This window comes from Mchenga conophoros, linkage group LG5, assembly GCF_057382185.1.
Source record: "Mchenga conophoros isolate Kocher_MC1m ecotype Shallow Benthic linkage group LG5, M_conophoros_male_GT1.1, whole genome shotgun sequence".
Classification (NCBI taxonomy): Eukaryota; Metazoa; Chordata; class Actinopteri; order Cichliformes; family Cichlidae; genus Mchenga; species Mchenga conophoros.
In genome coordinates this window covers 24516517-24531331 of record NC_140530.1, presented here as the reverse complement: position 1 = coordinate 24531331, position 14815 = coordinate 24516517, and the positions used below count along the sequence as shown (strand labels likewise).

At 37.5% G+C, this 14815-nt stretch overlaps 1 protein-coding gene across 2 annotated transcripts; it reads right to left on the bottom strand.

Moving 5' to 3' along the window:
- Window positions 1-7730: 7730 nt before the first annotated feature.
- LOC146574631 (tumor necrosis factor receptor superfamily member 4-like) lies at window positions 7731-13624 on the bottom strand. 2 transcript variants are annotated; one of them, XM_085275588.1, is made up of 9 exons: window positions 13512-13624; window positions 11342-11409; window positions 9859-9967; window positions 9605-9715; window positions 9318-9449; window positions 9159-9228; window positions 8803-9044; window positions 8619-8723; window positions 7731-8249 (listed from the first exon to the last, which is right to left on the bottom strand). In XM_085275588.1, the coding sequence occupies exons 3-9, from the start codon at window positions 9929-9931 to the stop codon at window positions 8164-8166; spliced, it is 819 nt and encodes a 272-aa protein (XP_085131714.1). In that variant the 5' UTR covers window positions 9932-9967; window positions 11342-11409; window positions 13512-13624; the 3' UTR covers window positions 7731-8163. The 2 variants fall into 2 exon arrangements, with proteins under 2 accessions (XP_085131714.1, XP_085131713.1); XM_085275587.1 differs by lacking the exons at window positions 11342-11409; window positions 13512-13624 and having other exon boundaries at window positions 9859-10051.
- Between the last annotated feature and the right edge of the window lie 1191 nt (window positions 13625-14815).

Here is a 14815-nt window from a genome sequence, read left to right as displayed (position 1 = left end):
TGAAAGAACAACACATCCATTTTTGGACTATAGCAGCTGAAGATTACACCAGATGCTACTCTTCTCAGTTAAGAACAGAGGCTACAGTTCACAGGGGTTCACAAAAAGAAGATTGGAAAATCGTTACCTGGTCTGATGAGGCTTGATTCCTTCTGTATTGTTCAGATGGTACGGTCAGAATTCGGTGTAAACAACATGAAAGGAATTATTCTGTCTTGTATCTACAGGTCAAGCTGGTGGTTATGCGATGTGCGGGGATTATGTTCTTGGCACACTTTGAGCCAAATACCAACTGAGCATAGTTTAAATGCCACAGCCATAGTGTTGCCGTAGTGTTGCTGCCTTTATAACCAGAGTGTACCCATCTTCTGCTGGCTGCATCCTACGGGATGATTTGCCATGTCACAAAGCTCAGCTCATCTTAATCTAGTTTCTTGAGCATGACAATGAGTTTATTGTATCTTTGGTATATGATGGAGCAAAATTCATATTATGGATGTTCAGCTGACAAATAACCTGCAGGAGGTTTTCCACAGTCCTTCACTGTGGGGCCAGGCAACATGTGCACGGCAACTTAAACATATGGAGGAACAATATGTTTAGCAATGAGTCCAGATTTTGTCTATGGAAACTGGCTTGTACGATTAATGTGTAGAGAAGATACAAAGAACACTATGCTGATTGTGCACATATAAAGTTTCCCTTTAGGTTTTGTTTTTTGTTTTTTTTTGGGGGGGGGGGGGGGGGGATCACACTGATGTTGTAGAAAAGATGATGATGATGTAGAAATCTTTACAAAAAATAATAACTCACGAAAACTATATACTTGGCTTTATAGGTATAAAGTACAGAGCTTTGTTGCTTTCCTTTGTGCTTTCTCTCCAAAGGTGTTCATTAATTTTGCTTATTTATTATTAGTTTTTATATATAGTTTTTTTTCCCTATAGTATTTATCTAATGGTAATACATTTTACTGGATAAGATGTATGGGTCTTTAGTTCTATGCAAAGCCATACAATGGTATGGCTTGTAGACTAGAAGCCTATGAAGGTCTGCCACTTAACATCAGAGGCTGAAACCTCAGATTGCTGTCTGTGGGTATATATTTTCACGGACCGGCCTTTAAGGTGTCGCGGATAAATACAACAAAATAAAACTAGTACTGGTACTGAAAAAAAGAAGATTTATTCATAACACACGTGAAAAGACCCAGGAAAACCGAGTTAACGATAAAAACGATAACAAAATAACGCTGAAAACTGATAACGACCCTGAAAACCATACATTTCACACCTGAGCCTCAACTCTCACTGCCCGGTACCAAACGACTCACGGACCAGTACCGGTCCGAGGCCCGGGGGTTGGGGACCGCTGACTTAAGTGATCTGCACTTCATATCTTCCACTTTAACCCAGCTTTAACTGGTCATTCCAGCACAATGGTTATTGAATTTAACGATTTAAACTTCAAATATACATTACCTGTCAACATTTTTAGAATGCCCCAATGTTTCCAGTTTTGGTTCAGGGTGCCTCTCACTCTGTACAAGTCACCAACCCAGTATCCAGCAAAACAGCCACAGGCCATCACACTTCCTCGTCCATCTTTGACAGTTGATGCTACACACTGTGCAACCATCCTTTCACCTACTTGACGGCATACAAAGATCCTGCTTGATGAACTGAAGATTTCAAATTTTGATTCATCAGTCCATGATACCTTCTTCCCATCTTCAGCAGTCCAATGGTGGCGTTTCATGGCCCAGTCAAGCCTCTTTTTGTCTTATTCTGACGCTTTCTTGTTGCAACTCATCCTGTCAAACCTGCAGCTCGAAGTCTTCACAGTTGAAACTGAGACTTGCTTACTACAACCAGTTTTGGTCAAGTTACTTGAAAATAGTTATTAGAAACTACTTACTGATTACTTCTCCAAAAAAGTAATCCCGTTACTTTACTGATCACTTATTTTCAAAAGTATTTAGTTACTTTCTTACTTAATTACTTTTTAAAAGTATATGCAACATTCTCTGACTGGAAAAAATTTGTTTAACATTTAAACCTATTTTCTACCAAGTCCTGTTGTTCTTAAATCTTTTTTCACCTGTCTAGCAGGAGTGGGACGGGTGGAGGTTTGCCCTGTGCCACAGTGGTAATGTCAGTGGGGGATACAGGGGTTTCTCTGTGAATTTCACATTCCCATGCCAGCGTGATAGGTACTGTCTCAGATTTGAAGTAGAAAAAAGTTTGTTCCCACGCTGAGTCTACAGTAGACGCTAATGTTTTTGTCGCCTTTTACAGAATCAAACACAAAGTAATGTCAGTACTTCCAAGCTTTAAACGCCGCATGGTCGTACTCTCTCCAACACTCCATATTATAGTTGCTCTACATACGTCTGGTGCTACCACGGACGTCGCACGCTCATGCATCATTGTCATGAGACGCTCTCACAAACAAAATCACAGTTTAGTAACGCAGTCATGCAGTGTGCTTACAGGAAAGTAACAGTAATCGAATTACTTTTTTGCAATAGTAATCCCTTACTTTACTCGTTACTTGGAAAAAGTAATCGGATTGCAGTAACACATACACATCTCTGACTGCGACCAATATTAATCCGTGCTTGAGGCTGTTATCGTATGAGCTGCCTATCAGTAACTCTCAGAAGCTTGTTCTCTGATTCAGTTGTGGTTTGGGGTCTGCTAGACCTCTTCCTGTCAGAGTTTGGCCCAATTTCTGAGTGCCTTTTTTTAGTAAAGGAAACAGTACTCACTGACGCTTAAAGTGTCATGACGGTCTGTCTCTCTTCTATTGTTAATTGCCTTTTTCTCGCCATTTTTGTAACAACACACTACTTTCTGCAGTACAATACTGTTCTGCTGATGCTCATGAGGGTATGGTACCACATTGTGTTCCAACACTGCTATCATGCATTTGGAACACCTGTAGGAATTAGTAGCACCAGCTTTCAAGGCTTGATCAACCTCCATTGCTGCAGAACAGCAGTTAACCCATTTTGTGTTCCCTGAAAACACAAAAAGGCCTTTTTGTATAATTCTGAAATGCACATTGTTTTTCAGTTTTGGGTAACCTTACTCTTTTTTCTTATCTCTGCCAGTTCATCACTTACCTTTTTTTTTATCATTTCAAGCTAATCATTGGACTTGAATCACTTGAACTGCATTAAATAACTGGAAAAATTGGGGTGTTCTAAAAGATTTGACCGGTAGTGTATGTTAATCAAAACTCTTTTGTTGTCCAAGCACCTACTTGTCTGTCTTCTATGAGTCACTCAGCCTCTTTTCTCTGTTTTTTTTTTTTATTTGCTGTCACTCCCCCTCTTTCAGGCTGTCTGTCATTCAAGGTCATCTGTAAAGGTCTTATGCAAATTCTACAACCATCTGCTCACTCATCTTCACCTGTATTTATATGCCTGGTGCTGTAGTCACTATTTTCTCCCTTTTTCTCAGATTCTGCCCTGTAATATTGCTTCTCACTGGAGTCTAACTATCAAAATATGTAAATTTTACATTTTCTTACATGAACTTTGCACTCTCTGCTTTGCAAGTAATGTGTATCTGTTTGCATTTTTATTTCTGCATTTTTGTTCACTTATACTTACTTTTGAAAAAGATCACACATTACATATAATTGTTGGAGCAGATGAAAAATGTATATACAGTGCTCCCTCGCTATAATGCGGTTCACCTTTCGCAGCCTTGCTGTTTAATGGATTTTTTGTGCAATTTTGCACGCTTTTTTTTTTTTTTTTTACAGTGCATTGTGTTCTGTGTCCTGATTGGCTGTAGACCATTTTCAATCAGTATCCTCTGTGCCACGTCTCCTGTACAGTACAGAATGCGTTCAGCTTGTCAAATTTACATAAATCGTCGATCGCTAGCAGTGTGACTCTGATGTGCTGTACTATATGTTTCTAAGTTTTCTCCCCAACAAACACAATGTCGATGAAACGTTTTGCACCGTCAAAGGCACCTGCGGTAGCACCCAAAAGGCAGAGGAAGATGCTAACCATCGCACAGAAAGTTGGACTTCTGGACATGCCAAAAGAAGGTAGAAGTTACTGTATTTTACAGATTATAAGGCGCATTAAGCGAAACAAAACAGTCAGATAAGTCAAACTTTACTCAACTCATTCTTCTTGCTTCCTCCACTTCTGTACCATTGATTCATTAATGTAGAATTATCTCGCAGCTGCTCTATTCCCATGTTTTGGACCTGAAAACAAGGTTTGATCTTTGGTTTCATTCTATAATACTGGACTGATTTTTCTACAAAGGTTTGAACTTTGAGAGTGTTTAAACAATAGAGAAAAGTGTGAAAATGTTCATGCCTGTCTGAGAAAAGTGTATAAGGTGTGTAGTGAGGGGTTAAACAGCCTTAAAACATCTATAATAATTGTAAAAAAAAAATAAAGCTGGCTACTTTGCGGATTTTACCTATCGCGAGTTATTTTTAGAACGTAACTCCCGTGATAAACGAGGGACCGCTGTAATAATATGGAAATTTTGGCGGGAAAAAACTATTTTTTACTTTTCTGATCCTCTAGAATTGTTCAACATGTTCTTACAAGTGTACTAATTTAAATTGTATATATAATACAAAGCAACTAACAGAAGCAATAACAATATTTTATAGTTTTGTGCCTGGAAATCCCACAGCCCACAATGAGTGAGTATGATAATCCCTGCTGAAACCCAAAGGTGACCTCAGTGAACTCAAAAAAGTAAGGGATGACTAAAGATGTACATGGTATGTACAGAAAAACAAGCGTGTGATTTTTTGCAGGGTTATTTTTGTAGCCTACATGTATATGTTGCAGGAGCACACAGTGCAAATGGATGATGATGTGAAGATTTTACTGTCGTTCTGTGACCTTTTAGTGACAGTACCTTAGGTTGCTTTTGTTGACGGGGAGTTTCCTGGCAAATCAAGAAGGTGCTTAAATTTTGTTAAATGAGCCACTTCATTTATTGTAATTAATAAGCCAAAGCGCCATACATGTGGCTTTCTCTAATCGGAGGATTTTTTTCCCCTTTGTTTAACATTAGGCATCATGCTGCTGCAGTAGTTACTGTGGTTTAGAAAAAGCACCTGAATGGGTTTTCTCCTGACACTCTAGCTTCCCCACCCCAGTCCAGAGACGTGGCTGTCTCTCTCAGCTGGCCTTGTAAACACGCTGACTATCAATTTAATACTTTTTTCCTGACTAAAGTTTTGACGGACCATATTTGCAGAAGCTATGGGAGTACATCAGAAATGATCAAATTTAGTCATAAGAAGTAATTAATTAACCCTCTGATGCATATTGGTCACTGGAGTGGACAAGTCTATAACTTTATAAAATAAAAAACATATTTTTGGAAAAAAAGAGTTGAACATTTTTTTTCATGTCCTTAGAAAAATAAAAGCACTTAAGAAAAAAAATCTTGAGAAGGCTTTCATAATTCATGCATCAGAGGGTTAATATCTGACACCCCTGTGCAAAACTGCCACCTACTTAAACCACATGACGTGTGCCCTCCTATCATAAAAAAAAGAAACTACAGACATTTACTTCCGTCATTGACAGACAGACCAAACCACATGGTTCAATGTACGAAACCTTCAGGATGTGACGTTAGCATATGCGTGCTCACTACGCAGTAGACAGTAGCTACTAGTACCGTCACACTATATAGCCACAAAGGGCGGCAGTGACACTGTAGAAATCAGGATTCCCCTTCACAAGTAGAGCACAGAAGTGCCACCTACTTTGTGGGTGAAAGGAGCATGTTCTGTAACAGAGCCTTCCAACTGATAAACTTTATGAATGGTGCCGTCGGAACATTTGATGCAGATGAATAGAAACGGCATGGCTTCAATCAAAAATAATGACACGGTTACAGTATTTACTTCTCTTAGGCTGTTCGCTAAGGAGTATATGTAACTCCACTGATGTTATACATATAGGTCAAAAAGCTACACGTGTTTTGTGGCTGGAGTAAAAGTGATGTGAAACTGCTCACGTCGTCCTTAAGTTATGTCACTTCAGTCGGCGTCACACTAAAAGTTCAAGATGAAAGAAAATGTGATCAAGACATTGACCTAAGCAGCCCACTTTGGGTCTGCTAGTGGTTAACAGCTCAGGGTGACATTAGATCAACTGTTCGCTGTGTAGTTAATGTGTTAATGGGTTTTTGACATTACAGGATGTACAAATTCAGTACCTGTAGATCAGCTGTATCTATTTAGATCATTTAATTTTATACTTCCTATTGTAAAAAAGATACAAAACAATACAAAAACCATTACTTACATTATAAACATAGCATCAAAATAAAGTGAATATAGAAGCCAAGATACATTTTTACAAAAAGAACACTTTTTTGTCTTGTCACCAAAACAAAAAAACAGAATAATATATGTTATATTTCAGGAAAAAAAAGTCCAACATAAACATTAGGCTACTATGAGTTTGCTGCAATAAGGGTTAAATGTCAAGCAAATGCAAATACATGCCTACTCAGAAAAGCATGTACGGTTTCCCAGAATTTGCACACATAGAATTATAGAGATTGCCGAGTTAAAAAGCTAACAAATACAAATAATAATAAAAACAAAAGGGCATATATTGTATGTACAGCATACAGCATGAAGTATAGCATGCAAGCTGCTGTACTTCAAAACCAGACGAAAGGTTGTTTCAGGTGCTGTATTTTTCTTTGAAACCACACACCTACTTCCTACATCTCTGACATTTACTGAAAGCAAACTACCTGCAGGGTTTCCAGTATGTGTGTACTCTCTGTAAGTCATATTTGCGTTTTACAAAAAGCAGCTACAACAGTAAAATGTTGCCTACTCACAGATATATTAAGATTAATTTAATACCTAATAGTACACAAACTAATAAAAAGTCATCTTTACTAAGTAAGAATGTTTACTTCCTGTGAGTTATACTTAAATAAATGCTAAATTTTTAATATTAAGTTAAGGTTGGACTGTTATATACATGTTTATACTTAAATAATGGATCTGAAAACTTGATATACTTCTGTCTTTATTTAAATCACTTTCCTTGGGAAGATTTAGGGTGCGGTAGCTTTTTCTATATTCGGTTCTTCACAAAGAGTCAACCAGGCAGACAAAGCATTAACTGAAATTTATGAATGTGTGTGTCTGGTTTCTGGTGCAAAACATAAGTGAGGAGAAGTATGAGGACGCTTTCATAACTCCTCTGACTATGTGATCCGAGAAACATCTCCAATGAGGTATAAACAACATGAAAGTCCTCACATTTACAACATCAGTCTTTCCAAAGGCCAAAATGAAAACATGAGAGGATGTATGTCTCAGTGGGGAAAAAGAGCCACATTTAGGTGCCTGGGGGGAACTCCGCCAAACCCACACATCACTGAAAGCATGTTTGTTTTCACAGACCTGCTAATTTGAACAGAGCTGAGTAATCAAAAACTGAGAAACAATGGGCAGAAAGACTTCGTGCAAAAATTAAAGTAGTTCATAATATATCCTGGATCAGTGGTATTGATTGTACTGGTCTTACTGGGTATTTCTCAGGCTTGTCACAAGCCCCAGTTAGTCGCATTAAGTTATGTCATGTCATATATATATATATATATATATATATATATATATATATATATATATATATATATATATATATATATATATATACATACATACATACATTGAATATACAAACATTTCACAGAGGCATTTAGTGGCATGATTGCTCAGGTCACTGTGCAAAAATCTGCATATAGAAAATGTTGATCAATACTAACATTATACAGATTTCTTTGAGCAACATAATAATATTAATAAAAATAATATTATGGTCAATTTACAACAGTTCAAGTAGTGAAAACTATTGTTTACTACTTGCTGTTTCACAGTTTAAAAAGTGAGGTAAGAGGCTTGCAATATGTTTGTGATAATTCACGATTCTACTAAAACAGAACAAACAAAAGTCAAATATTGACTTGAAAATACACCTGTAACAATACAGATATAGTAAATAGTTTGATGATGTATTTCTAATACAAAAGCAACACTGTAAGGAAAAATACTGATATAACGATTACCTGAGTCAAAGGTTCAGCTGTGTATTTCATGCCTAAATGAAAAAAAATAACAAGTTTAACTTCAAGGTTCCATGTAGTCTGACTTGAGCGGGGTCTGGCTTTCATTACAGCTTTCCTCAACTGGCGTGCGGCACAAGGAGTCCATTGCTGTAAACAAAAAATATATATTTTATTTCAAAAAGCTTAATTAACTACCAATTAGTTAATTAATTCAATAATATTGTTGACAATAACTATTTCCCATTTGAAACAGCACAAATCTCAGAGTGTGTGCAGCATTTTGTGAAGAAATATTGCCCATTTTTTCTAATAGTGGTAAAATATGATAAAGAAATAAATCTCTGACATGATTAAAGATTTTCTGGGGGGGTATGGGCATATATCTTGATGCAAGAAGGTGAACTGTTGTTGCCTGTTGCTTCAAATTTTGGTGCGTCACTTTTCTCATTCAACTTCTCGACATGAAACCACCAAGACCTTTCTTATTGTCTGAAGTGTGAATCACTTGCCACATACGTTGTACTGTTTTTTGCTTGTGCCAGCAGTCAGTGATGTGCAGCTTGCAGGTCACAACAGTTAGTACAACTAGTCCGACAATTCCGAAAATAAGGAGGGCCATACCTGGTAAGACAAAATAAACCTGCTAAGTTAACTTAGCTTTACTTTTGATCTGAGGTTGCATGATCGGAAGATGGCTTACCAATGTGGTTGCCTACAGGAGGAGTTGGAAGCACTTTCTTTGTGGAAGTGGCCACTCGTGGAGTAGTAGTAGTATCCATCCCCTGAGTTTTGGCCCCCTCATGTGGACGTTGAGTTATTAAACCTCGGAGAGTAGTAATTGTGTTTGATGTGGGAAGTGTAGTGCTGTAAGTATCACTGTTTGGCTCATTACAGATGGCATCTGACGATGCAGTTCCACTGATTTTCACCCCTGATTTACATCTAGAATGAAAGATAAATGACAAAGCTGTTAACAACAAGCGTCACGTCCAGACCCTGTTGAAAATTTGTTTTAATCATATATCATAAAAGTACTAAAAACACTAGAATACGTACTCTTTCCATTTTTTACAGTCTGAGTTTTGAGATGTAATGAAAAATCCTTCTTCACATCGTTTACATTCTCCTAGCAGGAAAAAAAGAATTGATGATTTAAAAAGACATTTTCTTTAGTGTGTATGGTAAATGATCCAATATTATGATCCAGTCTTGTACCTCCTATTCGTTTAAATCCCTCAGCACATTTGCAGTTGGAAGAATCACTGTCCCATGGAACAAAGTCTTTACGGCACGCACATTTTGTGTTTTTGAATGTGGTACAATGCTCTTTAATGTCACTACCATGATCTGCAATAAATAAATAAACAAAGGATGTTCTTAATCCTGATGTCGTAATTTGAGTGTGAACTACATGTTTGGTCTCCATTAACAGAGCAGGTTTATCATCAGCTGCTCACATAGCAGCTGTTTTTCTAATAAGTTACAAAAGCTTCAGCACTTACTAGTGTCACACGTTCTACATGCTTTACAAGATTTTGAAGTATTTTCATGATCCTGATAAGAGCCTCGTTTGCAGGATTCACATCTATTTCCATTACGGGATACTTTTTCACCTTCAAGGATTTCACAGTGTTCAAAGAAAGGACACATTTTAATTACAGTAATTACTATACTTTCAAAATAAAATTCAGAAAGTGAAAAACTGAATTTTACAGCATTATACAGAGTGAGTAAAATGATAAAAGGCACACTTTACCTGTTTTGCATGTCAAACCAGTAACATGTTGGTTAAAAATCAAAAAAAGTATGAGGACTTTGAGCATAGCCATATTCAGTTCTTCAGTGCTGAGAAATGCCACTATTTCCTGTGTGACACACAGCATAAGAATGTGACAAAAGAGAGACGCCACCTGCATAAGCTCTTTATATGGGGCTGTCCCAGACTGCTCACCTACTTTACTGATAAAACAGTTACAATTTATAAGTTCGGTGACTATCCTGTCTATCTTACTACAACCTGTAATGTTTTATTAATATTTATTTTTAAAAAAACTTAAATTGAAACACATATTTTACATCTATGACATGTCAGTCATAACATAGTTTCTAACAGGTATTCTAAGATACTAAATATAGTGTCTAATTTTTTAACACTGGATAAATTAATTATGTAAGTCAACAATTTAAAGAGCCATCTTACTTAAAATTCACCCTATATGTCTACAACTTGAATATTGATAATAAAAAAATTCTGTACAATTCAGTACATAAGTAATAAGATGTTTTACTAACTCAAAAACCGGTAAAAATATTTTAGATCCATATAAAGTATGATGGAAAAAAAAGATCTTTTAAACTGAAATACAGCTTTGAGGGTATTTTTAGCATGTTTATTAACCTTTTTCTGGGCTTTTTTTCTTTGTTCAGGAAAAAAGGTATTGGTACTGTGGTTAAGCTATCGGAAACAGTTAACTATGTATCTTTGTTTTGTCTAGGCAGAAAAAATTGACATTGTATTATGGCATATGGACTCAAATGGCAAATGGAAAATCCACATATTCTTGATTAGTGCAAGATACAAGATACAACCACACACTCGCTTCTTGAAAAACGGATGTTGAAAAAAACAACCCCCGCTCCTGTTTTATCTCTCTCTCTGTTCGTTTATGAACTTTTCGTAGGTAAGGCGACCCAAAATTAATATGTTTATATTCCAATCATTCAAGAGTTCAGGAAACTAAAGATATAAAACATAACAAACTGTGCTGTCTTTACTGTTCACTTTGCCCATTGTTTGTCTCTCTTTAACACACAGCCCAACTGGTAACATATGATGACAAAGCTAGTTTCACTCACTGGCCATTTTGAAAAGTACACCTATTCAACTACTTCTTAAAGCAGCTACCTCACAAGCCATAGTCAAGACAACCTGCTGTATTTAAAATGTTCAAACTGAGCATTGGGATGGCAAAGAAAGGCGACTTAAGTGACTTTAAACATGCCAGACAGGCTGATCTGAGTATGTCAGAAACTGCTGATCTAATGGGATTTTCCCACCTAACCATCTCAAGAGTTTACAGAGAAAAGTCTGATAAGAAAATATCTACTGAATAGCAGTTATCTGTATGAAAATGCCTTATTGAAGGTCTGCTTCAAGCTGAAGGGAAAACAATAGGAACAACATAAACATAAGCAACATCAAAGGTATGCAAAAGAGCATCTCTGAATGTAGAACTCACTGAACAACGAAGCAGATGGTCTACACCCAAGATCGCACAGTGTCACACTGTCAGCTAAGAACAGGAAACTGAGGATTCGAAAGAAAAAAAAAGATTGGAAACACATTAGAAAAACTCCCTTGCTGGATGAGTCTCAGTTTCTGCTGCAATATTCTAATGGTAGAGTCAAACTTTGAACAGCATGAAAGCATGGATCCATCCTGTCTAGCTGAGCATGATTTAAACACCACAGCCCCAGAACATTGTTGCTGACCATGTCTTTCCCTTGTGATCCAATGATCACAGTCTGCCCATCTTGCTCACAGACATTAAAGAGATAATGGAAAAATAAGAAATTGTGTGTTTATCTACACCAGGGGTCGGCAACCCCTGGTGGCACGACGATAGCTGGACTGGCCATCAGGCATACCGGGCATTTATTTGTCCGGTATGCCCGATCTGATATTTCGTTTTTATGGGCCGATGATTTTTATTTTTTATTTTTTGTAACGGTATAAACAGTGAAAAGTGGTGGATTGGCTAGATGCTGGTCGATGTGTAAAAATAACTCAGGATATACAGGAGGAGGAGAGACCCGGGGTGGCTGCCGGTCCGAGTGTCAGGTGAACTGAACTTCAGGTAGGAAGTTATGACCTGCAGTCCATTTGGGTCAGATATAAACCAAGTTTAGTTTATTTTCGTTGTGCTGACGTTTTACAGTCAGTTACAATAACTCGTACTGCGTGCTAGCTAGCATGACAGAGTTTCTATACAGCTGGGTGGGTGCTATGATGTTACTGATAGTGAACTTTATTTTATTCATAAGGCTAGTTAGTAGAGTTGCCAACCGTCCTGTGAAAAACGGAATCGTCTCGTATTCAGAGAAAATGTTACGCTTTTCATTTGAGGAGAAAGGGAACACAGTTTGTCTCGGAGTTCAGCTAGAATGGGAAAAGACGCAAAGGTGGAGTTCTTCTGCGTCTTTACGCTGCAGCTGCCTCTTCTTCTCTCATTCTCTCCCCCTCCCTCTCCTGTTGCTACTTCAACCATGAAACTGATCAATGATCAGCTGATCGGCTTTTCTCTCTTGTTTGTTTATCTCCCACTTTGCGCCAGAAAGAGGAAACCGCCGGATGTCGCGTTAAACAACAGCAGCACGTTTAAGCTTCATCAGCTGTTGCTAGAATTTATTTAACATTAATTTCTAGTATCAGCTGATGTTTGCTGGAGCCACAGCTGTAAAAGCTGCTGGTCATGATATCGGTTTGGTTATCTGCTGAGAGGGAAACATGCAGATGAAACCAGTAGAATCATCAGAGCTGAACAGGTGATGGAGAAACAGGTTTACCTTTTAGGTGACATGAATGAGTTGAAGGGAAGTTATGAACTGTTTCTGAGAGACTAATAACACCAGGATCTTTTCTAAGTAGCTGACAGTTGGTAACTGTGCAGGGACGTGTCTAGCAAAGTTTTGCCAGGGGGGCCCGGTAGGGCATTAACAGGGAAAGGGGGGCACGAAGACATACTTTTCTTTCTTATTCTCATTTAAAATGTCTCACTTTTATTAAATAATTATCTGAATCTTACAACCAAAGTTTTTATCTTTGGTTGTACCAAATCCTAATTGAGATTTTTGGGCCAAGTGCAATAACGTCAGATTCATCTGAATTTAGAAGAAGGAAATTAGAAGTCATGCAGGTCTTTATGTCTTCAAGACATTCATGCAGTTTGACTAATTGTTATGTGTTTTCTGGCTTCATGGATAGGTGGAGCTGGGTAACATGTGCATAGCAATCAAAATGTATGTTGAATGATACTGTCCGAGAGAAGCACGTAAAATGTAAAAAGAATTGGTTCAAGCACTGAGCCCAGTGCAACTTCAAATTTGACCTCAGTGTGTGAAGACAACGCCCAAATTAAAATTAAAAAGCAATGTCTCTTTTCAGGAATCAAATTTTTTTTCCCTGTGAGCTGTTTTATATTGCTGGCTTTCTTTTTTTTTTTTTTACCAAAATGCTCTACATCCATTGAACAAAGAAAGCACTCATACAGGTAACAGTACATCTCAGGGTACACCAATGATTGTAAATCCTGTCAGTGGCACTTGCCTCTTGTAACTCTTGACATGGGTCAATGAACAATTTGCATGATCATGATGCATTTGCATCATGAAAGACTAAATGATTCCTACCTGAAACAGCTCACACAGCCACGTTTGTAGCTTATTGACTTCTAGAAAGCGAAAAGTTTCCAGTTGAATACCATAAGGCAAATGCCAGTTAGTTGTTCCATTATCTACACTTTGTACCTTTGTTGCTCTCAAGGTAAACAGTTCTGCAGTGTCAATCTCCAAAACTGAGTAAATAATGATGAAATAACCTTAGATAGATAAATAGCCTACAAAGCAGTGGAAAAATATGTGCACTGATTGTGCTGTGAAGTGTCCCTTGAACACACTTCCTACTGAATTCTCTCTTAAGATGAAACATATGTGGAATATATATTTGCTGTTTCTGAAGACACAGCAGAGAGTATATGTTGAATTTTGCAGAAGAGACAAAGCTAACACTGCAACCAGATATGAAGATTATCATGTATAAGCTACCTTTGTGCAGAATTTTCAGCCTCAGTTTCAAAAAAACGAAACAGTTATCGTACATCTTTGAGTAATCAAGAATTCTCAACTCTGAATACTGAGTAAAATCTAGATACATGAGTAAAAACCTCTAGATTGCCTGTAAATGTTGTAAACTGAAAATAGTCATCATGTTTGGTGTGACTATGAACACCAAAATAACAAAATCAGTTTACAGTTGTTTTGTCCTCTCTGCACATCAGCGACAAAATTAACACTATTGCTGTTTGTTAAAACTCTTAAAACTCTGCTTTCATTTGTGCACTTTTATAATTGCTCAAAGCTTTGTATAGTTGACATAGTGTGTGAGGAACTGAGCTGGTTAAGCACGAGGACACACTTAGTATTTAGAAAAAAGTGGTCTTTATTTACCCCTAAAAATGCAAAAATATACTAAATAAACTAGCAATACAGTGCCCATAAAAGAGGTCAAATGACTAGAACTAAACACAAATAAAAACAGCAACTTAAAATATCTCCATCTTAAGACCAGGTGGACACATGACGGGAACACAAATACTAGCAAATTAACCAACACCAAGCAAACAAAGCAACACTTCACTTCAAACGGCCCCATGCCACTCCCCTGTTTTAAATGCATTTTAGAACAGCACGCATCAACACCACATATGAGCAGGTAGAGTGAGGTATGGGATCTTCACACACCCCCGTTCTCTATTGTGGTGCCTGGACCTGGGAGTATAGAGTATGTATGGGGAGTGTGAGTGTGTGTACTGGGTTCACTTCTGTGTGTCTCCATGTCAGGTGAGTACTGAGTATTTGTGCATGTGCGCATGAGGGGGGAAATGTGTGTGCATGTTTGTATTTGTATGTGCCTGTTTGTATATACTGGCTCACTC